General features: G+C 42.7%; 2 protein-coding genes across 2 annotated transcripts in view; both read right to left on the bottom strand.

Annotated features, from left to right (window-relative positions):
• ubl3b (ubiquitin-like 3b) overlaps positions 1-1,685 on the bottom strand; it is a 25,335-nt gene extending 23,650 nt beyond the window's left edge. Inside the window, exon 1 of the mRNA XM_063189658.1 lies at positions 1-1,685. This exon is cut by the window's left edge and continues 1,479 nt beyond it. The gene's annotated coding sequence lies outside the window, so the exon portion shown is untranslated.
• Positions 1,686-2,522: 837 nt separating this feature from the next.
• Positions 2,523-22,882, bottom strand: slc7a3b (solute carrier family 7 member 3b). The gene is made up of 13 exons (XM_063189657.1): positions 22,774-22,882; positions 16,474-16,738; positions 15,908-16,109; positions 14,250-14,405; positions 12,710-12,881; positions 11,385-11,506; positions 10,778-11,000; positions 9,059-9,198; positions 8,517-8,619; positions 5,645-5,877; positions 4,236-4,402; positions 3,313-3,421; positions 2,523-2,692 (listed from the first exon to the last, which is right to left on the bottom strand). The coding sequence occupies exons 2-13, from the start codon at positions 16,633-16,635 to the stop codon at positions 2,568-2,570; spliced, it is 1,914 nt and encodes a 637-aa protein (XP_063045727.1). The 5' UTR covers positions 16,636-16,738; positions 22,774-22,882; the 3' UTR covers positions 2,523-2,567.
• Between the last annotated feature and the right edge of the window lie 967 nt (positions 22,883-23,849).

Here is a 23,849-nt window from a genome sequence, read left to right as displayed (position 1 = left end):
GGTCAGTGTTCCCATACATCGCTGAACCAAAGCTGAAAAATAGCCTAAATGTTATATACATTAATATACTGGTGTTATAACACGTCAGATGTTTATAATTTAGTGGCATTTGAAAACACCAAGATGGACCCAAATCATACACTCCAGGTTTAAAAAAGCACCTGTAAACAAACACTGTACAATCAACCAGTATACTGATACACGTTTAAGCAAAACTGAACCGTTCGCATCAGTTTGCAAGTTTGTAACAGCTGAAGTTTGGGGTTTAGAAATTCACAATGTCGCAATACTGTGATCCTTAGTGCTAAACACTTAAAAGTACTAACAGTAAGGGCAGACAAGAACTTGGCTAAGGTAGGCTACACAGTATCACCTTCACAGTGTCATCTAGGGTTCATTTCTCAAAAGAGAAGTTGTCAGCCTGTTAGCAACTTAAGTAGTTGCCAATGGGAAAATGCATTGAAAACAACAAAGTAGCTAATGTAGTAAGCAACTTTGGTTTTGAGAAATGCACCCCAGCATTGCTTCGTTTCTCCCCAAGATGCTATCGTTACATGTTACAGTTACAAACAATAACATGTTACACACCGTAATACCATACTGGAAGATTTAACCAAAATTTGATATATTTAAAAACAAAAACAAATCTGTGTAAGGTCAACTTTGTTTTAACGGATACAGCAGCATAGCGTTTTTCAAAAGTAAACCATACAAGATATGACATGTAAACCAATAATAAACAGGCACAGAGTGACAAGGCTTGCGGTAACATCTTGGTTGTTAAGATATAAAAAAGACAAAAAGGTAAATGAAGCTACGGAAAAGATATAGCTAAATGAAGCTAAAGCTTTTACATTTCTTTGAGTCGGAATACACAATGTCCAACAGAAAGGACTGTTTAAAAGAACAAATGAAAAAAAGAAAAAACCTAAACGAAAGATGTTTAGTTCATTACGACCCCTATTATACTGTTAATGACAAGTAGATCTGTACATATACATACATAAACATATATACAACTATAAAGAAGACATAGCAATGATTTTGGAATACGAGACATAAATCATAGTATAAAAAAATACTTCTGTGTTTCACTCGAGTAGCAAAGTGAATTTCAAATCCACGTTGCACATGAACATGTTCAGACAGACCAAGGGGGCTTTTTTTTTTTTTGGAAAGACAGGCATCCGTCAAAAAAATTCATACTTCATGACCAGATTAAGCCATACATAAATATCAATGTCTATAACAAAAATATACATGCATGTATCTGTATAAATATTCAAATAATAGTAATAAATTGGTGACCATTTTTTCTGGAATCGCGCCAAAAACAAATAAAAAATAAATACAGTCCTCTCTAAGAGAAATTACGACCTTTCAGCGGTCTGGAAAAAAGAGTCAAGTTTCAAACTTGCTGGTTTGGTTTCACAAACAGAGATCATGGATCATGGACCAGGTTACCCAAGATTCAGTCTTTGTCTATGAAACCAGCCAATAGTGTTCAAGCCTCGTTAAGTGCAGCAAATGCTCAGAGAGCTCCCTCTCCTCATGTAGCACAAGTCTGATAGGAAAAATAAAAAAGACGGCAATTCATGAAAAGGTTGAGTTCTTTAAAAAAAAACAAAAAAAAAAAAACGTAAGTACATACTTTATATCTATGGGCCCGAGCCTTCTTGGGAAGCGAGATATCAGCTTTGATAACATACCTGCAACGCATTGCTCTTTTATACGATTAGTCTCTGATTAACTGGGGACTAACCATCGACAACAGCGAAACCAACTAAGTATGCGCAATGCCAAACAGTTGATAAACTGTATGTGTACATACATATGCTTAAAAACATACCCTGTCAGCCCTTAATAATTTAGTGGTGATTTGTGCGGGACAAGCGAGCGGACCAATCAGGTTCCACGACTGGCCATGAAACAGCAGCTACTGACCAATCAGTAAGTGTTATAACATACAGAGTACAGTTTTTTGTTGCGATCCTCAGACAACCTATCCATGCTGTGCACACATACACGCACAAACTCACACACCACAGGGTTTACTGACCAAAATCAGTATGTGGTATTGTGTGGTGAGTAAAGTTTTGTGCTGCACCTCCAAACAAACCTATTCACTCTGTGTAGACACAGACACTTCTCTATCTAAAACAATCTATGTACCGTCGTAAACATAACTGTACATTAGCAGATTCTAAGTGCTCCCAATATCCATTAGGTCAAGCTGGTAACCAAGGCAACTGACCTTCATGGACTGATATCTTCATAGAATGTTGTGAACTTGGTAAAATGTAAAATGAAATAAAAGTTGATGGGGAATTAGATTTTTTCCAAGCTATGCCAGATTAAAACTGACATACAGAATCATGAAAACAAAAAAGGTGAAAGGCATCCCGTTTCAAAATACTGACTAGTAAAGACAGATTTGGGGAATAGTAAGTGTGCCTCTTGAATTGTGTGTGCTTCATAACAAAGCAAAAAAAAATTAATAATAATAATAATAAAAATAAAATACATAAATGTGTAGTCTTTCAGCAGCAGCACTGCTTTTTTTCTACTCAAGGAGTCATGCCCTCCACATCGCTCTCCTCGTCTGGGCGAAAGATGGGCGCCTTCTTCTTCAGAGAATTGTTGGCGCCCTCTGAACTGTTCTTCATACCATAGCAGAAGTAGATCAAGAAACCTGAAAGGGGCAAAGCGCAGAGACACAGCAGGTAAGGGATTGTGTATTCAAATGTATTCATTTTAAAACTATACATACACCTCTACTAGAGTAATCAATGCTGACAGGTGTTTTTATATTCAGCATGCAGAGATCGGAGATCTCAGACAGGGTGCCTGAAATGAAGTATGAAGTAAATGGGAGAGAAGGCTGCATTATTTTTATATTTTATTTCGATGTTTTTCTAGTTGAGTTGTGGTAAAATTTAATCGTTTTTCAAGTATTGAAATGGGTTCTTGCTTTAAAGCGTGACTGTGGTTGTTGGGAGAAAGTGACTGATATGGTTTGACAGACTTATGAACTGTATCGAAAGCACTCTCCTTTGAGTCAAGGTAGTTGAAGTATTAAAAACCCTTTATTTTACATCGGGGTAATCGGTTTCAGCCGTCTGGCCTTCATCAGGGCGTGGTTGATATGGTTGTTGGATTTTTGCAATGTGCTTTATGTGTAATGAGTTGAGCTGGATCCGTACCATCAACATTCTACTACTAACCACTCTAAGAAGATTTGATTACCAATTGACATGAATAATGTGAACCGATTAGGTTTGTAGTTGTGATAACTTCGAAACTTTTGCTTACCGATTGCCATCCAGACGGCGAAACGAGCCCAGGTTGGTCCATCCAGCTGCATCATAAGGTAGATGTTGACGAAAATACTGATCAGTGGAAGAACAGGGAGAAGGGGTACCTGCAGATGACACGGACAACATGATTATAGATCATAGAAATGAAAAATAAACGTCACAAATCTGTCAGTAAAACAGTGCAGGGTTATTGAGAGGAAACAAACCCACTGATTTCATTACACAATATTAGGCAACAGAAAATACCAGCCAAGTCACAAGTTCTGGCAACAACTCTGACCACCTCTTTAAAATGGTCACTAATCTTTCCATTCATACAGACTACAACTTAGCTCTTTTGAATTGTAGTAGTATAAAAAACAGATGCAAGAAAATATACTGAACACACTGCACTAGTTCAGTTCTATACTCCCAAAATGTATACACAGTTCACATCTAGGTCAAGTAGGTGTTGCTTATAATTCATGTAATTTTCATTGTGCAATAGAATTTACAGATATCAATTTCATTTTTTTTCCGCCACTGATTGTCAAACTGATATCTAAAGTCTACAGTGCGCTGAGTCCTGCATTTTAAGTAAATGCACATTTCAGACCATATGCCAGGACCAGAATGGATGTCAGAACAGGCGGTGATAAAAAAACAAAATGTCTGTAAATTCTGTTACACATTGAAAATTACAGTGCCATGTGTATTTTAATGGGACACCCAGTAATGTTGAAGAAGATTGTGCACATCCCAGGAAAAGGTGCAGGACAAAAGCTTTTGCTGTTTTTGAAATTTCTCTAGAGACTCTGATGAAAACTGTTGAAGTAGAAACTTAATCCAGCCATGAAATTAAAAAAAAAACAACAAAAGGGATTTTAAGTGTGCGGATTCCTCACCCTGAAAAGGACACCCAGTGTGTTGTCTTATTACCTTGAAGTTGATGGCCTCAGTGCTCTGGGGCTGCCTCCAGATGATGGCCACGCAGACGAAGGAGAGGAGGGTGAGGACCACGGCCGGGATGACGAAGAGCAGCTCGCCCTGCATCACCTCATCACCTTTCACCGCCAGGATCACACACAGCACCGTGTACACGACCGCTGTGGAGGGGGGAGAGACGGAGAGAGAGAGAGAGAGAGACAGAGAGAGATATTAATTATTATTATTATGTAAATAATGTAAATAAAAGCCAGAATGAGGATGGCAGAGAAGATGAGGAAGGAAAGAGAGGGAAGAGAGAGAGGTGAATATTATTACGTCAATGCAAATAACGTAAATAAAAGCCAGGATGAGGAAGGCAGGGATGAGGAAGGAGAGAGAGAGAATACATTGAGTTTTTAAGGAACAAGGACCGCTGAACTCGATGCACCGGACATGGGTCTTTGTCATACTATGTTTACCTGGAGGATGTATGTGTAAACCTAGTACAAAGACCCATGTCCGGTGCATCGAGTGTGCACCAGTGTGTGGGTGTGTGTGTGTGTGTGTGTGTACAGCTACATGTCATGTGTGTGTTTGTCTATCTGTGTATATTAATAAATTCACTATGTGCATGGGTTCCGGACCAGTACATATTTAGTCCACACTATTTCTGAATGCCCCCGTGAGATCAAAGCTTGAATGGAACTGAATTGAACCGCAGCTGAACATTTAGGAACCGAGAGCGGTGAACCCGTTGGCCTGGCCTGGCCAGGATACTGTCACCGTAGGACGTTTACGTTGCACAGGCCAGGGGGCAACAACAACAGGACCATTGGGGCCCAGCAAACAAACAAAAAACACTCACACAAGAATGCAGTGCATTGCATAGACTTTACTGCATGTATCTATGGCTGTGTTTTGGTTAGCTTTTGATCCTGTTATTCTTCAGTGTATGTAGTGTAAACCAAAAGCGACCAAAGGGAAAAGGTAGGCGAGGTCGTCCCCCCCCCGCTCTGAACGGGATATTGACGCACAGGTGAGTGTATGCTGTTTCGATTGCAAAAACTAATAATAATAAAATTCATCACAGTCTAAAGTATTTCACATAAACATTAACCATTAGTGTACTTTTAATATCAAACACCACACCCACAGGTGATGCTTGTTTCAATGTAAGAAGGCCTACTCACAGACAATGACGGTGGTTGTATAGACAATCCCACTGACAAATCTCACTAACAGGCTGTGGTGGTGTGTGTGTGTGTGTGTAACGTAAAATATCAAATCCCACTTACAGACCACGGCAGTCGTGGCATAGAGTAGACGATCATTCCCGAGGTGTGCATGGACTGGCATTGACTTATCTTTGTGTGTGTGTGTGTCTGTGTGTGTGAGTATGTAAAATATCAACTCGAACTTACAGACTGCAGCTGTGGTGATGTAGACGATGAGTCCCGAGGTGGAGGTGGGCTGGTCGCAGGCGGGGAAGAGCAGCAGCTTGGCGCTGAAGCGCTCCTTCAGGGGCTTGGTCTCCGACTCCGGATGGTAGGCCTCGTCTCCACTGCTGTCCCCCTCCAAATCCTGAGACTTCTCCAGCCGCTCCAGCTCCACCAGCTTCAGCTCGCCGTCCGCACTCAGGGTGCCCGGCTGGTAACTGGGGGGAAAGGGCGAGAAAGACACACATGAATACATAGTAACGGTCAGTGCAAAGAATAGGAAGAATAGAAAGTTTGGCTGGTAGAAAAGAAAGTTTATTAGCCACTTTGACCCATTAGTGAGTGTGTGTTTGGCTAGTAAGATTAACATCTCCTAGCCATTTTGACTAGTCATGAAAAAAGTTAATTGAGAGCCCTGGATATGTCATACCCAAGAATAACTTACCTGCCAAAGTGGCTAGCAAGACTAAAATTGTTACTAGCTACTTCCAGGTTTTACCCATTTTTGGCTGGTTGGCAGGTGCCAATGTTAATCCCTGATACATATGTCATAAAAAGCCAAACACACACTCCCTAATGGGTCAAAGTGATTAGTAAGTTTTGTTTTCTACCAGCCAAACTAAATTTTCACCAGCGTTTGGTCGCATTTGGTTTGCGGGTGTTAGTACACAATGGGAAAACACAAAAGGAATACACTGACATTGATAATTGTGTGTATACACCAAAAGGGCAAGGGCATCCGTGGTCTAATGGTTAGGGCGTTGGTATTTAGATCAGTGGGTTGCAGGTTCGAATCCCACCCTTACCACTCCCTACACCCCCATTCATGGCTGAAGTGCCCTTGAGCAAGGCAGCTTTCCTCACATTGCTCAAGGGACTGTAACCAATACCCTGAAAAGTCGCTTTAGGTAAAAGTGTCAACTGCGTGTAATGTAAAAATAACTTAAGTCAGCAGTGATGGAAGTCACTATTTCTCGATGTAGGGTCAGAGAATTGAGCAACCAGACTTTGCATTGAATTTGCTGGTGGAGAAGCAAATTAGGCGACCAGACTGAATTTCAGCAGTCAGTTAATAAGCACACACACACAATATGATCAATACATTTACACACTAAGGTTGTCCGGCTGGTGGCTGTACAACACACACACACACACACACACTGACACACACACGACCAAAATAAACATACACACAACACACAAGGTTCCCAAAATACACACATGAGCATGACCGTGTTTAGACTGCCCAGCTGGTCGCTGCACCACACACACACACACACACACACACACACACACACACACGATTCCAAAAATGAACATGGACATGTCGGCACATGAACTGCACAGGAATGGCTGCGCTGCTTCTAACGGTGTAAGTCACAAGATAAACACACACACACACACACAAAAGGGTTCCCGAAATGCACACACGCTCACACACACACACACAAAAGCGTTGCCGAAATGCATACACATACACACACAAACAAATAAATTCAGTGAAGACATGCGTGTTTCCCAAAATGAACTTAGAAAAACACAAATACAAACAGACACGGCATCGACTGCAGCTACACACAAGTTTCCACACACACATACCAACGCCACGACATCAAAAGGCCCCCCAGTCGCAATGAAAACACAGACGCGGAAGGGCCAAGACAATGGTCAAACGCATACGTCCGCGCGCCACACAATGCATAAAAGCTTTCCCCTCATTCACAGGCCAGCACAATGGCCACCTAAGACTAGACTGCCCGTAACACTCATGACCCGTGCGTCTGTAGCGATTCTCATTCACTCGGGTCATCTTAGTCAAAAGGTGCACAGTTTTTTTTCTCTTCTCTTCCTTGAAAAGAGTTTAACATGCCTGTTTTCAAGCAGGGCCAGAATGGAGCGGGAAACAAAAAGTGCTTAGTTACCGGTGGTAGGTCCGCGTTCATAGCCCGTTCTTCACACACACCTACCACCTTCACAGGATCCCCAGAAAAGACTTGTGAATTTCATTTCTAAAGTAGTGTTGCAAAAACTGTAGTGTTGTAAAAACTGCAACTGTATGAATGTAAAAAACTGTACAATAATGTCATTTGGGGGCATAATTTGTACTGCTTCATGTGAAACTGCAGAACATAGCCTTTGTAATGATGATAGTTACACGTCTCTGACACAGCTAAACCCCCACCTTGACTATACTCTTTGGGAAACACTGATGTTTAATGGTATCACGTGTGACCTGCATGAACCTGCTGACATCTACGGTGTTATCAGTTTTCGCATAGAAAAAAAAGAATCAGTTTTCAAGCCAGGTTTTCGGCCAGCTGTTCGGTTCCCATGCTCAAGAAGAGAACCGGTAGGAACAGGCATATGCTCGATTCTCCATCAGCCTTGAAAACGCTATCAGTGAATGAGACAACGCGCTTTTCAAGCTCCTAAAAGAAGCCCAGTTGTCGACGACTGACAACTGTTTTGACTGGCTCACTCGCTCTCTCCGTCACATACTCACCATAGGACTAGCGTACTAGCGTCAGCAGACTTCCGATGGACATCACTGACTCCAGCCAGGGTTAATTCCCAGCCCTACCCCATCTCTTTCCCCAACTCATTTCTTGTCCCACGACTAACTTTCACATTACAATATAGGTGAGCAAAAAAGCCCAAAAAACATGTTGTATCCTCATAATGCGCCTCGTTCCACCAGTGGAACACTGTAATCATCATTGAAAAGTTCACTACCATAGTACTACGCTACTATGACATAACACAGCGTTCTTCAGTAATGCACTGCGACTTGACACTAACAGCAAATTTATAACGCCGTGTCTTAACGGACTAATAGGTGTCAAAAGGTGTCACTCACCGGAGGATCAGGACACAGACGGCAACCAGCGTGTAGGCCAGCAGGGTCCCAATGGACATCAGGTCCACCAGAGCGGCCAGGTCAAACAGGAAGGCCATCAGGGCTGTGGAGGGAGGGAGAGACAAAACACAACACGGTTACCATCTTACAATCACCTCAGTTGAGGAGCCAAACTTTTTTAAGCTCCCAGCGAAGTTGTTTACAATTAAATTATTTTAGTAAGAGGAGAGAGGAAAAAACAGTGTTTCCCTCTTACATTGACCAGAAACTGATGAAGCTCCTCAACTGAGGAGAAAAAACTTAATTCAAGCTGGTCTAGTTATTTAAAAGAAAACTATTTTGACAACAAAGCTTGAATGAATGAGAATCAGAGACTCATTTTTTTTAACAACATCTGTGCAGATTCACATTCTTTCAGGCTCATTTAACAAAAGCAATTTAGCTGTAAGCCACATCTTAGTCACTGAAAAAAGGTGAAAGCATCTAAAGCATCATGAATCATTCTGCATTGTGCTGCAATTGTACCAGGTGTTTGAGCTTACCTGCCACGATGCCAGAGACGATGGTGGCGATGACAGGCGTCTTGGTCTTCTTGTGCATGCGGGACAGGAAGCGAAAGAGCAGGCCGTCCTCCGCCATGGCGTAGATGACACGGGGCATGGGGAACATGGATCCCAGCAGACTACACATGAGAGAAGAGACATTAGGACATCAGGGGCTAAGATTTGGCATATCTACATCCGAGGCGTCAAAAATAAAAGTAAATAAATTTGTGGCGTTAAGTACCGTACACACTAGCACATGATATTACATAACAGTTACACCAGTTAATCCATTGTGCCTAATGAGGTGGACAGACTGTGTTGTTATTGAAAAACACTAAAACCCAAACAAGAACCCAACACAAATTAGATGCAATCAGCACAGATGTAGCTGATCACAAGACAAGTACACAGGTCTACTGGTTACTCAAATAAGTTAGCTGTGTTGGATGGAAATTGTGTTACTTTCATTCATAAATGGATCTTAACACAGGAAGATATTTGGCCAAAAGGTGTCAAGATTCGAACACACATACAAACAGAAAACAGAAACACATGCGATCGTTAGGTCTTTAGGTTCGGCCATGTCCACATCCTGTGGAATGTGTTCAGGGGTTTTTCCAAAGTAGATGGTCTATTGACTAATCTGCATGGGTTAACTCCAACTAAACCATTCAATAACTGAGTGCCATGACAAACATACGTTTCCTTATATAACTGCTCTCTGAAATCGTGTTATATGTTTATGACTGACTGCTGACCCTGTGTCGAGGGCAGGGAGGGAGCCCACTGCCACGATATATACCGTGCAGCGTCCCAGTGCACAGATTTGAAGACATACACAGTGTGTGTGTGTGTGTGTGTTCTCGCGTACCATTGTATCGTGCAGGGTACCAGTGCACTTACTTAAAGGCTTTGGGAAGTGGGCTGTCTATACTGTTTACATGGTAATGACCTTGTGGGACAGGGCACAGAGAGAGCTAACGGAAGCATCGTGCAGGGTCCCAGAGCATGGATTTGAAGGCCTATACGTGTACACTTTTGCTTTCACTTTTTAATGTCATATCGTATGGTGTTTATTTTTGTGTACTGACCTGGTGGACACGGCGCAGAGAGAGCCGACGGCCACACACACACAAACACCATTAATGGCTTGTCAGGTATGCTAAAAATGTTGGATTCACAAATATTGGATCTCAAAATCAAATTGGGACAGTGGCGAATGAGCCGCAACTAATACTTCCGTCTATCCTTCCAAACCTTTTGGGCAACATTACTTTTTTGTTTAAAGTGTATATTGCAGGTTAACCAGGTTAACCATGTTAACCCCCAACCCCCCCCCCCCCACCCCCCAAATGAAATTTTTGGCATAGTTCGAACACTGGTAGGCTATTTTACTGCCTCACGGTCACATGGCTCCCTGTAGCGGTCATGATATAATATTGCCAAAGATATTTATGGCATAATATCAATCACACACCGTACAGAATGCAGGGCTACCGCTACTGCGGGCTACTGAATGGACTCGGCTGACGTCACACAATAGATTAGAATTCTTTTGAAAATGTTACTGAAAATACACACTTTTCCCCATTATATTTCATTTTCTGATGCCCTGTTGCATGAAAAAACGATGGATAATTGTTGAAGTGGTAGAACTATCACAGGAATTCCATTATTTTGAATAAAAATTAACCTGAGATAAACACTTTAACTGACCTGGTGGAGAGCGCGCAGAGAGAGCCGACGGCCACGATGTAGCGCGCGGGGTCCCAGTGCACGTACTGGAAGGCCTGTGGCAGCGGGCTCTCTTTGTTGAGCAGGTAGTAGGGCATCATGAGGGTGAGCGCCGCCGACACGCCAAAGTAGGCGACGAAACAGATTAGCAGCGAGGCCACAATTCCGATGGGAATGGAACGCATGGGATTCTTAGCCTCCTCGCCTGGACGCCGAGAGAATGGGGGCACAAAGAAAACAGCGGGATTAAGTTGGGTTTGGGGTTAGGATGTGAGGCGTAGGAGGGGTGGGGGAGGGAGAGCTTGGGGTCGGGGGGCGACATGGCGCGACACATACTTCCCGCCGTTCATTCACACACACACATACACTAGCAGACACACACGCACACACACACAGACATACATACACATACACTAGCAGACACACACACGCACACACTAAGACACAAATACAATAGCAGATATACGTAGAGACACACAGACGCACAGACACACACAGGCACGCACGTAGACAGATAGACAGACAGACAGACACACAGACAGACACACAAACACACACACACTCTTGAAACAACCTGACTGTGACCTACTTGTGGTGGCAATGCAGTCGAATCCGACAAAGGCATAGAAGCAGGTCGCCGCGCCGGAGAGAATTCCTTTGAACCCGAAAGGAGCGAAACCTCCCACGCCAAAATTAGTTTCAACGTCTTCCCTGGAAACACAATACACACAACATACAACACACACACACAAACACACACACACACATCACACAACACACACACACGCTATTAATGGCTTGTTCTCAGGCATGCTAAAAATGGCCAAAAACACAAGTATTGGGAAAGTGGTGAATGAGCTGCAACTAATACTTCCGTCTATTCCTTCCAAACTTTTTGGGCAACATTACATCAACACACAACCCACTGATGCAACAAGTAGCTTTGTGAATTCAGCACAGCGCAACATGGCAGTTGCACAAACCAAAAAAAGGATGGTTTGACAAGAGGAAAGAACCACTTCCTCTTGAAGTTCTTCAGTAGTATTTCGGACTCAAAATATCAGCTTTTTTAAAAACAATAAAACCAATAATAACCTCCCCCTATCTCCCTTAAAAATGAATGAATTTCAGAGACACACCACGGGCCTAACTAGGGAATGACGTGAAGATCATGTACATTTACTGTTAACATTACCGGCAACACAAATTGTGACCTACGGTGTGGAGAGCAACTGACCATTTTGCAATTTCCTCAATCTGCTTTCTCCACTTCATTGTAAAGCATTGCAAGACAGCTAAACATAAAAAAGGTAAGTTGCCCTGCTACCTTAAGTTTGTAAGTTAAAAATATGTATGTATGAAGAGTTTCATTGCAAAACGATGAATATCCATTTTGTAGAATTTTGGAAAATTCACATTTTTGTATTAGCCACTCCATTGTATTGCATTGCGAAATAAATTTTATATAGGGTTATGTTCTCAAAATATTTGAATGGCAAGAATTCACACATAGATGATAGGACTTCTGAAAAGTAATTTCCAATAATAAAATGCTCAAGTCAAAAATGCTGGATACACCGTTTTGCAACAAAACTCTTCATGCATTTAGCTCAGCTGTGGAATGCCCTTCCCCCTGACATCCGCAATATTGACTCTGTGCCCCTGTTCAAATCCAGGCTAAAAACCCATCTGTTTCAGATAGCCTATTCTTTATGATTCTTAAACTCTGTTTTATTTTATTTTATTTTATTTCATATTTTTTATTCATTTATTTATTTTTGTTTAAAATTCTGTTTATGTGTCTTGTTTTATTTTTGTTTCTCTCTGTACAGTGTCCTTGAGTGTTTTGAAAGGCGCTTTTAAATAAAATGCATTATTATTATTATTATTATTATTTATAATGGCAGTACTTACAGGGACTTGCTGCCGTTGTACGAAGCCATGTAGTCCTCCTGGGTGAGGTTCCAGTTCTTGGTGTCTCCCTTGGCCAGGCCCGATATGATCACGAAGCCCAGCACCACCAGGTTGATGCCCGTGAAGATCTTGTTCACCAGCGCCGACTCGTTCACGCCAAACGCCAGCAGGCCTGTGAAGGAGCGAGCGAGCCAACGAAAGGAAAAATGAAAAAAAAAAAAGAATGTTTAGAAAAATGATGTTAGAAGCCGATTCATTCAAACCAAAGGCCAGCAAGACTGTGAAGGAGCGAACAACATTTTTTAAACGTTTAAATATAACGTCAGTAGGCCTGCCGCTGACCGAGCGATTACAGTTACGGTAAGCTCCACACCAAGTTAACTTCCTGTATCTTACAAATTTACATGTAATCATATTTTGGGGGTAAGACTACTTGGTATTCCTTGAATACTGGGAAAATGATAAAATACACAGGTGTGTCATTATTTAGCTTACTTAGGGATAAACATTGCATTTCGAGGACAACTGCAACTGATAACTCTATCACTCAAATTCCCTGATAGTTCCCCTGCCAAAAAATTGCCACATTTCATCATGTTCCCACACTCGCCTGGAACTGATTGTACTGAAAAGTTTACAACTTTGCAAAAACCCAATGACCCCAAATGAGGTCCCAGGACATTGATAAGCAAGCAATAGATTTTCTAACCACAGCACAGCACAGTGTCTGAATGTGTGTGTGTGTGTGTGTGTGTATGTGTGTGTGTGTGTGTGTGTGTGTGTGTGTGTGTATGTGTGTGTGTGCGTGTGTCTGTACATGTGTATGAGTGAGTATGAAAACATTTTGTCCTTCTACGATTACACGCCATATCATATGATTATTACACGTTGTTCCATGCTTAGAGCTTACCGCGCCAGCTCACACACACAAACGCTAGCTTTCTCCCACCTCAAAAGCTACCAATGAGCACGCAACAGCATCACATCATGGGGCCGAGGGCGGCTGGAACCAGACATGTAATATACTTAGTAATAATAAAGTAAGCCGAAACTAAGGCGTGGAAGAGTGGAAGAGAGTGGAAGAGAGGAGTGGAGTAGGACTAGGGGTGCTTTCTTATTGCCTAACTAAGCCACGGTTGGTCGGTTGTATAACTGGATTCTGAGCTGGCTGGTGGGGGGGCTTATAGCAACAGCAGCAGGCAGTAGAGACACGGTGTCGGAGCCGTGGGGAACTCCAGTGTGTGTGTGTGTGTGTGTGTGTGTGTGTGTGTGTGTGTGTGTGTGTGTGTGTGTGTGTGTGCATGAAGCCTTTAAGCATGTGTGTGCGGGTGAGTGTGTCTTTGTGTGTGTAGTATGCACAAGTCTTTTTTGCCTCTGTATGTGTGACTGTGTGTGTGTGTGTGTGTAGTGTACGTATGTCTTTGTGTGTGTGGTGGGAACACTCAACAATAAGAGCTACAAAGAGAGAGAGAGAGAGAGCGAGAGAGAGTGAGAGAGAGCGAGAGCGAGAGCGTGGGGCCCCCCTCACTACCTCACTCACCAGTGAGAAGCAAGACGAGGATGAGGGCGAAGAGGTCCGGGTATTTGGCCAGCGCCGGCACGTCCATGGACATCCAGGCCCGGAAGAAGGAGGAGATCTTCTGCTCCACCAGGTTGTCGAACGTGGAGCTCCAGGCACGAGCCACGCTCGCCGTACCTGTCAAGTTCAGAAAAGGAGCCATAACATTACTATATGATTAGGAATGCACAATACCACTCTTTTTCAAAACCGATACGAGTACGAGTACATTCATTTCTGTACTTGCCGATACCAAGCGCAGATACTTTTAGCCCCAACATACAATGAAAATAAATGGCTTGTTTTTTTTCCACCTGTGATATTTGTTTTGTTGTCCATTTCCATGTAGATTTAAATGTTCGTAAATGTTAGTATGAGGAGTCACTTTTTTCCCATGCTGCTTTCAAGTCAACAGAATGTGACATGATCAGTGTCTGGTATCGGCAAGTGTTTGACAAGTACGAGTATGAGTATAATGAGCAAGTATCGGTGCATCCCTATATATTACTTAGACTTAGAGTAGCAAATAGAAGACCAGCGTTGAAGCAAAAACAAGCGATCCTTGAGAAATTAAGGAGGAAGAAGAACTGAATTGATCTAACACATTTGAGGCGTTTATTTATTCACCATCCTTGAGGAGGAACAAGAGCAGCGTTGGACCAAAAATATTTCGCATTGTTCTCTTCAATGCTCTGCAACTGAACTGACTGAACCTAACCTACACCCACTGAGTTGATTCAACACATTTGAGAGTTTGTACACACACATACACACACACACACGCACACACGCACACACACACACACACCACTCTTGCCTGAGTTAACCCTTTAAGTCACATTCTTCATTGAACTGACCTTTCAAAATCTGAAAAAAAAAACATGGAACAATGGAAAACACTGTTCACTTTGGGAAATATAATGAAACCCCCACTTATTTAACCTTGAAGTGTGTTTATTTTTGCTGTGTGCAAGCGAGGACAAGGACATACTAGGAGAAGGAAAGCACTTATGGTCAGACCAAAGACCTTCTTGTACTCCCTGACTGGTCAAAGTCCAGTGGGTATCATTTAGATTTGAGGGAACCGGTGTTTGAAGTGTTTACTGGATATGGTTTGTCTTCTGACATGATATTTATCACGTACTGAGGTGTCGAGTCACGAGTGTACTAGTCGCGTCCTCGTATTTCCTCAACAGCCCTTGATTGTGACTCCAATTACCGAGCTGATCTTTTCGTTTGAGTGGTACATTGCACCAACTCATATCATGCGGCGGTGGCAAAAACAAAACACTACACAATAGTGATGTTTGAAATCAAATATTTGGTAGCCAACACTGGCCATTTTTTCCTACACAGACTAAATGATATCATTATAAGTCACAAGCCAAGTATTAGATCCTTTCTGGTAGGATGGCAATGACCAAGTCATTAGTCGTAAGTTTGTTACGAATGTCGTACTTATGTTTTAGTAACGTTTTCAACGAACACCAAAACAATATGCAAGGGAGGGGACAGAGTAGTAGAGTGGTAGAGTCCAAGCTGGTCTTGGACATCAAATGACAATATTTACAAGTACAACACACAAACAAAATAGTTCAAAGTTTTCTTTGTTTCAAATACAAACTTCAGCAGTAACTCACCTATGACGTAGGACAGAATTAGATTCCATCCCGTGATGAAGGCCCATATTTCTCCCACGGTGACGTAACTGTACAGGTATGCCGACCCCGTCTTGGGCACGCGGGCGCCAAACTCGGCGTAGCACAGGCCGGCCAGTACCGACGACAGCGCTGCGATGAGGAAACAGATGACGATGGCCGGACCAGCCTTTTCTCTAGCCACCTGAAAAAGGGGTTTTCCACAGCTTAGCATGAAGTTTTTTCCTTCTTGATTTAATTAGGCAAGACTATTATCACAGTTTTCACCGCCATTTTTTTTTACACAAGTTTTGATTATATTAACTTGTCCAAAAATCTACCAATTACTTGTGTCTGTCACTCTTTGATTTGTGATCCTTGACCTAGCTACCTGACAGCACAGGCAGACTTCATTATGGCCAACCTTGTGCTTTTTTGTCATCAATTTACGGACGCCCATTGAGCTGCACCTTTGTATAAACCGTGCTTTAATAGCATACATATTAATAACATGTATATTGAGTGTACCGGTACAATATTTACAGTGATTATAATACAGTTATTCTTACCTCTCCCGCAAGCACGTAAACACCGGCCCCCAACGTGGCTCCGACACCCAGGGCGATGAGGTCCAGCGTGGACAGGCACCGGGCGAATCGACTCTCCTCCTGGTTGAAGTCCAGGATTCGCCGACGCACCAGTTTCCTTCCGAACGAGGCTAGCTGCTTCATGGCGATAGCGGTGGTGGTTGTAGTGGTTTTGGTGGTTGTAAGTGACTTTAGGTCAGAGAAGGTGTTCAAATTCGTTGGAGGTCACCTTGTTGGGAGTTGAATGCTGTGGGGAAGAGACAAGAGGGGAGAGAATGTCAAAACAATAAAACGTTAACTTCAAAACCTTTGGATTATTCTTTTTTTTTTAAAGATGATTTCCACACCCAACTTGCCACACCTTTACTGTAACTTTAACCTAATGTTGTTTCAAAGCTTTACAGAGTAAAAACACACACAGCTTTCTTCTTTGCTTTGTAGGCGCTGGCCTCTGTGCAAACTCTGTGCTAAGTCATTCACCATGGCCAACCAACTCTTGGAGTCGCCAAACATTAGTCTTGCTCGTCTAAGCACTGAGAAACACCTCCTGGTATGTGTGACACAGACGGATAAAGAACACCTCTGCTGCGCAAATCCACGTGATAAACACAGTGAACTTCATAAGTACATGCATGCATAACTAACAAGCATAAAATCAATGTGCTGCAAGCCATGCTCTTAGAACTTGTGACCTTTTACAAAATAGAAAGAATGGTGAAAGTCAATACCTACTAGCTACAGTATGTCTCTTAGATGCATTTCCTCATTGTAAACCATTAGAGGAGATGCATGCTTGCTTATTTCTGTCAAACGGACAGAAAGACGCAGCAAAACGGGCACAGATGAAGGCCGCTTGACAGTAAGACTTCAAGGCCAATTAAAGTTTCATAAAGGGGAACAAACGATCCATTTCTGGAGCTGGAGACAAAGTGGACAAGCCCTGCTGCAGAAGGTGCATCGGCTAACTTACTTCCTGGGAAACAAAACCCAGCACAACACCTGGAGCAAGACCAGGGGTGGTACCTAGTAGTAAGCAAAAGTCAAACCCTAAACACATGTGGGTTCTGTGGAAATTAGTATGCCAGACCTGTTAGGTCTCTCTGTGTGTGAGTGGCTGTCCGTGACACCACAGCAAACTGCTTCCTCCATACCTAGAAACTTGAGCAACTCATGCAAATTTCATCAGGCACAGTCTGAGCGCTTGCGGAGCGAGCGAGCAAAGTCAGTAAGAGCCACCACCCCATCCCACGGCCCACCCCATCCCACGGCCCACACCATGCCACGCCACACCCAACTAGACCGGAGCAGACCAGACCAGCTCTGTAGGCAGGCGGCACATGCAACCGTAATGACTTCTTCTTCACAGGAATTGTGACACTGTGACTGATCCATTGAACCGTGCCGTTTCACAGGAATAAAACAAAGTTGACGGGGGAAAGTTTTGCAATCCCGCTTTGTTTGTTAAAATAAGTGTGTAAGAGCAAGAGTACTGTACGGTATGTCCTACGACAGAAGCAGAAAGTCAAGCACAATGAGTACAGAGACCTTGTCACTTCTACCGTTTTGCAATCCTGCTTGATTTTAGTAGCAAAAAAACCACAGTGTTCTATATTGTACAAGTCAAGTAGAAAGTAAAAGGCAGCACACAGTGAATTTTGATCATTCACACTTTGAGACTCATATTTAACACTCTTCTACTTGGACAAGTACTGACATAACACTGCAAAATGTACAGTGCAGTTACTGCTGAATTGAAATGAAAAGCCTTTTTCACCACATATTTGCGTGGGCCTGGACAACAGTGCTGCCAAATGGGTGAGAGAGAGAGCAAAAAGGCCATTTCACTGGCTCAAACCCAGAGCTCAGAATCTCACACAGCAGTGTTTCCCATACATTGAGGAAACTATGGCGGCCCGCCATAGTTTAAATTTGGCCGCCATAGTTTACGAAAATGTAAAAAAAAAATATATATATATATTTTTTTTTACTTTTTTTTTTTATTATTTTTTTTTTAACGATATCCGTTTTTGTTAAAAACGATTTGAATTACGATTTTGAATTTCCTTCGCATTTTCCTCCTGGAGTAAATACATCCTATAGACTCTGTATTGGTTAGATAAGTAGTCCCACCGTAACACAGAATGAGGGGAAAGCATTAGGAAGTGACCGTAAGGGTATTACAGTTGATTCATGTGTGCACACGTGTAACATCGGGTGAGTAACAGAACATGTGCGCAACGATGCGTTATGACACGCCGATATGCGAGGATCTTCATCCAAATCGCTAGTCGCATGCATCATCGCTAACTGCGTTTACATCGCGTGCCGCGTGTAAGGGAAATGTTAGTTGTTGACATGTATGGAATTCACTTCAATTTGTGCTGTTTCTTGCTTCAGTTGTGGACAAAACGATTGCCCAAACTCACAATAGAAAGCCTTTGCTGTGCTACTGTCCCAGAGAGCTGAAAAAAAAAACCTTCATAGAAGAAGTCACACTTAACAGGGGTGTTAACCAATCCAATGAGTTCTCTCTCTCTCTCTCTCTCTCTCTCTCTCTCTCTCTCTCTCTCTCTCTCGTGTTTCTCTCTCTTCTCCCTCTACCTCTCCTCTCTCTCTCTCTCTCTCTCTCTCTCTCTCTCTCTCTCATAGTAGCCTACTATTTACCCATAACAAATGGTGAATTTCTGAGCCCTTTTTAATTTGTAGCCTATACCACTGAAGGCATGATCATGCTTCATCATATTTTAGAAATAGGGCCTATGTGCCTTTTATATACCAAATGTTTATCATTTTGAAAATTGTTTCAGTTGTTTATGACTTGTGTATGACTGAAATTATCTCTGCATACTATCAGTGCTGCATTGCTTTGTAAAGAGAGGCTATTCAACACACTTTAAAAACACACTGAAAAGATACGGCCATAGTAGCCTACTGAAAACATTTTGTTCATAATAATGGTGATTAATAAATGGTGGTCTTAAATTTTCATACTGACATCCTTGAATTTGACTTGGTAGATCACGGCAGACCATCAACTTCAAAAGTAGATCTTGGTTAAAAAAAGGTTGGGCACCCCTGCTATAGAGAGAACCACAAGTGCTTGAAAGACAGTGATCAAAAGCCTAGTCAAGTTGTTGTAGTTTACTTGGGTTTGGGAGCGATATAAAAAACCTTCAGAGAAGGGACAGTTGGGATGAGTTTACTAACACTCCCTAGGCTTTGTTTTACAGTTGTAATGAGTTTGGTGACAGACCTTCATTGACACAGCAGAGGAGACATCGGGCTGCATATAGAAATTAATGTGTAATGAATGTGAATATAGACATAAATGTGTAATATGTTGTTCAGCCCTTTTAATGGGAGGAATTTGGAAAAAACTGGCCCTGTGACCAGCACCCCTCATGTAGAATGTGTACGCCTACAGATATGTGTGGGGGCTAAGGCATAGCCTACCCTCTAAGACCCTTTTTGTCTATGCATTAACAATTTCACAGTGCTCTTAAATTCTTATCTCTGCTCCTATTTTGTTTTATTATTGTTTCCCAGACCCCTGCATGAGGGACGAATGAAACTGTGTTGTAAACAGAAATTATTCACTGTACTGCATTTTTTGACAATGACAATGTACTACTATTATACAAGAATATACAAAAATCTCATGTAGCCTTATTTCTCAAAATATAAATGGCTGAAATATAGGCCCAGGCCTACAGTTTCTCCATGCGCCAATGTCGTACTGTAGTCATTGTTTTGCCGTTTTGCATTTACGCTGCAAGAATACACCCCCCCCCCCCCAAAAAAAGGCCCGCGGGAGGAGACACCCCCCCCCCCCCCGGACAAAATAAACCCCGGCTGCCCCCATAGTTTCCAAAATTTCTGTGGGAAACACTGCACACAGGCTAGCCCCAAACACATACACACACACACTGACTGGGGAGGCTTAGATAAGCAACATTCAGCTGATGCAGGGAAATCTGTGCTGAAAGATTCAAACAGCGAGATTCAGCAGCCGGCCACAGCGATGACTGTGACACGGCCAAACACAACACCACCGTCCACACCACAAGAAGACTTTTGCAACATTTCTTCTAATCACCAGTTCATCTCGTTACAAGGCCATTTCCATCGCAAGGCAGGCAGGGTCACACAATGATTGTTATTGTTCTAACCCCCCCTTGGCCCTCCCAGATGCAAAGTATCAATCTCTCCCTCAGCTGCCGTGGTATGTGTGCACAAGCCAAGCTGCGTGTGTGGCTGATTGAGGGGGAAGTTGGTCGGCCGGTCGGTCGGTTTGGCCCCCTTCGAGCCAGTAAGAGGATAATGTCGTGTGGTGTACTGAACATGCACCAAAAACGTTAAATACAATTGGGTTTCCCACTGGCTTTTAAAGACTAGTTTTTTCCCCTATGTAACGAAATGCTGCTTTTGCAAGTTTCTTAATTTCATGTTGGGGGCTGACGGTGCATGTCTTCTCGAATTGTTCTTTTAACCGAAGAACGCAGTGGTTTGTATGGAAGTGAATAAATAGGGAAATGATCATATCTGTGGTGCTGTTTTTTTTGTTATTGATGATTTGAAGAGCCACAACACCACAGTGGTTATAGATACCCCGGGGACAGTTATCTGTCAGGATGGCCATTATGTGCAGGCAAAATGAGATGCAACATCAGGCCCAGGCGTGCTGTTTCTGAGATTCCAGAACAGATCCTGGTACAATATGGCCAGTCCTCAGGGGAAATAGCTCTCTAATGTTGCCATGGTCACAATTACAGGCGTTTTGTGCTGGGAAACAGGAATTCTGGGCAGCAGACCCTGTGGTATGTCAAAGGCATCTTTCTGGATGTGTGCCTGCATGCTTTATCGCTGTGTGACACATCTTAGTGCTGCATTCAGACAGGGAGTAGTGCGGCTAATTTGCCGAGAAGAGGGTATGATGATGACACACGGCCTTGGCAAAGTGGGTAAACATGCATCTACTGACAGGATGTACCTTTAGTTTTCCCCATGCATTTCTGTGACGTGTGATGAGTCATACTTCAAACTACAACAGTGAGTAGCCTAACAGACAGCAAACTACAGCCACAGAAACACACAAGCACTTCTCACAAAGTCACAAACGATAAAGATTAGTGTCTTCTGACTTACTTAACACCAATGGCATCAGTGACTACTAGTTAGTTACTCAGGGATGACATCTGTTCGGAAAAAGTGAGCGCTTGTTCTGCGGAAACCCTCAAAACAAAACGGCAATAAACATGTAATTACATACAGAACAGTCGCACGCGCAGGCATGGTTGCATGCATGACTTTTGAAACAGATGTCCAGGATCAGCTAGTGGGTGACAGTGACACTCAGCTTACTGGAGTGGCCACGGGCAATATAGGCGACACTTGCATCAGACACCAAGACACGGTACTACACTACCTGCCCATTGTACACATTGAACACAAAGACTTCACCACTAACCGGCGTTTATTAACCGAGTGACTATGAATGCTTTTTGGCGCTTATCCCTCGTGGCTAGCTGCTGTCGTGTATTCCTGAAGCAACCATTCACAAGCTAAATCCTGATGCTTATGAGGCAGTTGCATCACTCTCCATGGATAGCATGTGTAGCTTAGCTAGGTGAAACAGTGAGCCATAATACTTCAAACACTGACAATTTTTCCGATGGGAAAGGACCACGGTAACTGTGTATCTTATGTGAGCATGGTGACATCTCAACACCCAAAATCGTCACCAATTAAATGTCATTTTATCTTTGCTAGACAAAGCACGTGAAAGGCGGGTAACACGATGCTCTTAGTACTCCCCCGACGACATTCCATGCATTTCAGATTGATTGAAATTCCCGCCTATTAGATCAAACCAGTTTTTTCATATGCCATACCGAAATTAATCTTTTAAAATCAATGGCTTAATTTCGTGATTTGTCAGGCAATTGACAGATCATAGTATGTCTTGGTATGGTAACATGCGCTCAAGTTGCATCAGCACAATGTTCTGATTAGCCGATGTACACACATCACACCAATTGCATCAGTTTTATGACCAATTAATTAACACTTCTTTTTCGGATGTAACAGACCTATAACTACCCACATGTAAACGAAAAACATCAATACTGTAATATTATTGAGGATTTCATTCAAAAGAAGAAGACACTTAAGTTGGTCCATATGGTGAGAGATGTCATCATTTCACGTGGCATGCATTACTAACATTTCACATTTTAAAGGATAATATCCAACACAAAATGACAGAATGAAAAATCACTATACCTATTCAGATGATGCCGGTAAGGTCCGGGACAATGCTCCAGAGATATGCTATGCTCGCTGACTTTGAAGTCTACTAATGTGAGAGTTGGGAGCGGCGAGGTAGACTAGAGACTAGTGTGAAAGATACTTGATACGCAAAGCGGAAGTGCCATTTATGGTCGGGGAGGCATGTCTGTTTGTTTTGTTGACGTCTCACCCACGCACTCCGTGATCTTGTGGAACGGGGAAGGATACTCCCACTTGCGTGTGTTTCCCCCCATCATTTTAACACCCTAACCAATGAGCTTGAAGAGGCTAGGTGAACTCCCTGATAATACTTTTTAAGCCCACGGCCACAAGAAACCTTATAAACCTAGCAGGTTTGTATAACATTGTTTTAATGCCACAGTAGGCCTAAATAGGCTAATAGGCAAGTTTATTGAGATGTTGGGGGGGGTATCAAATATGCACAATTCAGGCAGGGAAGCATATACCTATTTGTCTAACTTTGTATGGCCAACAGGATGATTAGAGGTTGCATAAGCCATCTGATGGGATGTGATGACAGAGACGGGTGGGGCAAATTCCACATGCAAGCTCCTGTTACAAGATGTAATTAATCCTTAATTATTCATGTTTGTGTAGAGTAATGTTTATACAGGCTTTTTAGTCTGTGTTGCATCTTGCAAGTCATTAATCTAAGACAAAATGTCACAGGTCTATTATAAATATAGCAATGCTTCACCAAAAAAAGATGATCACAAATAATACCCTTAAACTTGTCAGAAATGAGCAATAACAGTGAAGTGACGAACTTCTAACAACTAGTGTAAGAGCTTTCCCGCCTTCCCTACAGTAGTAATCCATCTGCCTCCCGATACAGAGTGGTTGTCATGGTCACAGCAGGGGGGGACGCTATATAAATTGTGGGCCTCCTAAAGGACAATAATGTGGGGCCGCCACCCCCCTACCATCTGTGGGGGTTCTTTGAGGCTCTGAACCCTGATACTAATGTACTGTACCTCCCCTCACCACATCACCCTCCATCCTCCTCCATCACCCCTTCAGCTCCATCATGAATGGTACTAATGTACCCC

The sequence above is a fragment of the Engraulis encrasicolus genome, chromosome 23 (assembly GCF_034702125.1).
Source record: "Engraulis encrasicolus isolate BLACKSEA-1 chromosome 23, IST_EnEncr_1.0, whole genome shotgun sequence".
NCBI lineage: Eukaryota > Metazoa > Chordata > Actinopteri > Clupeiformes > Engraulidae > Engraulis > Engraulis encrasicolus.
Note: the sequence above shows the minus strand (reverse complement) of the source record. Positions and strands in the feature narration are given on the sequence as shown.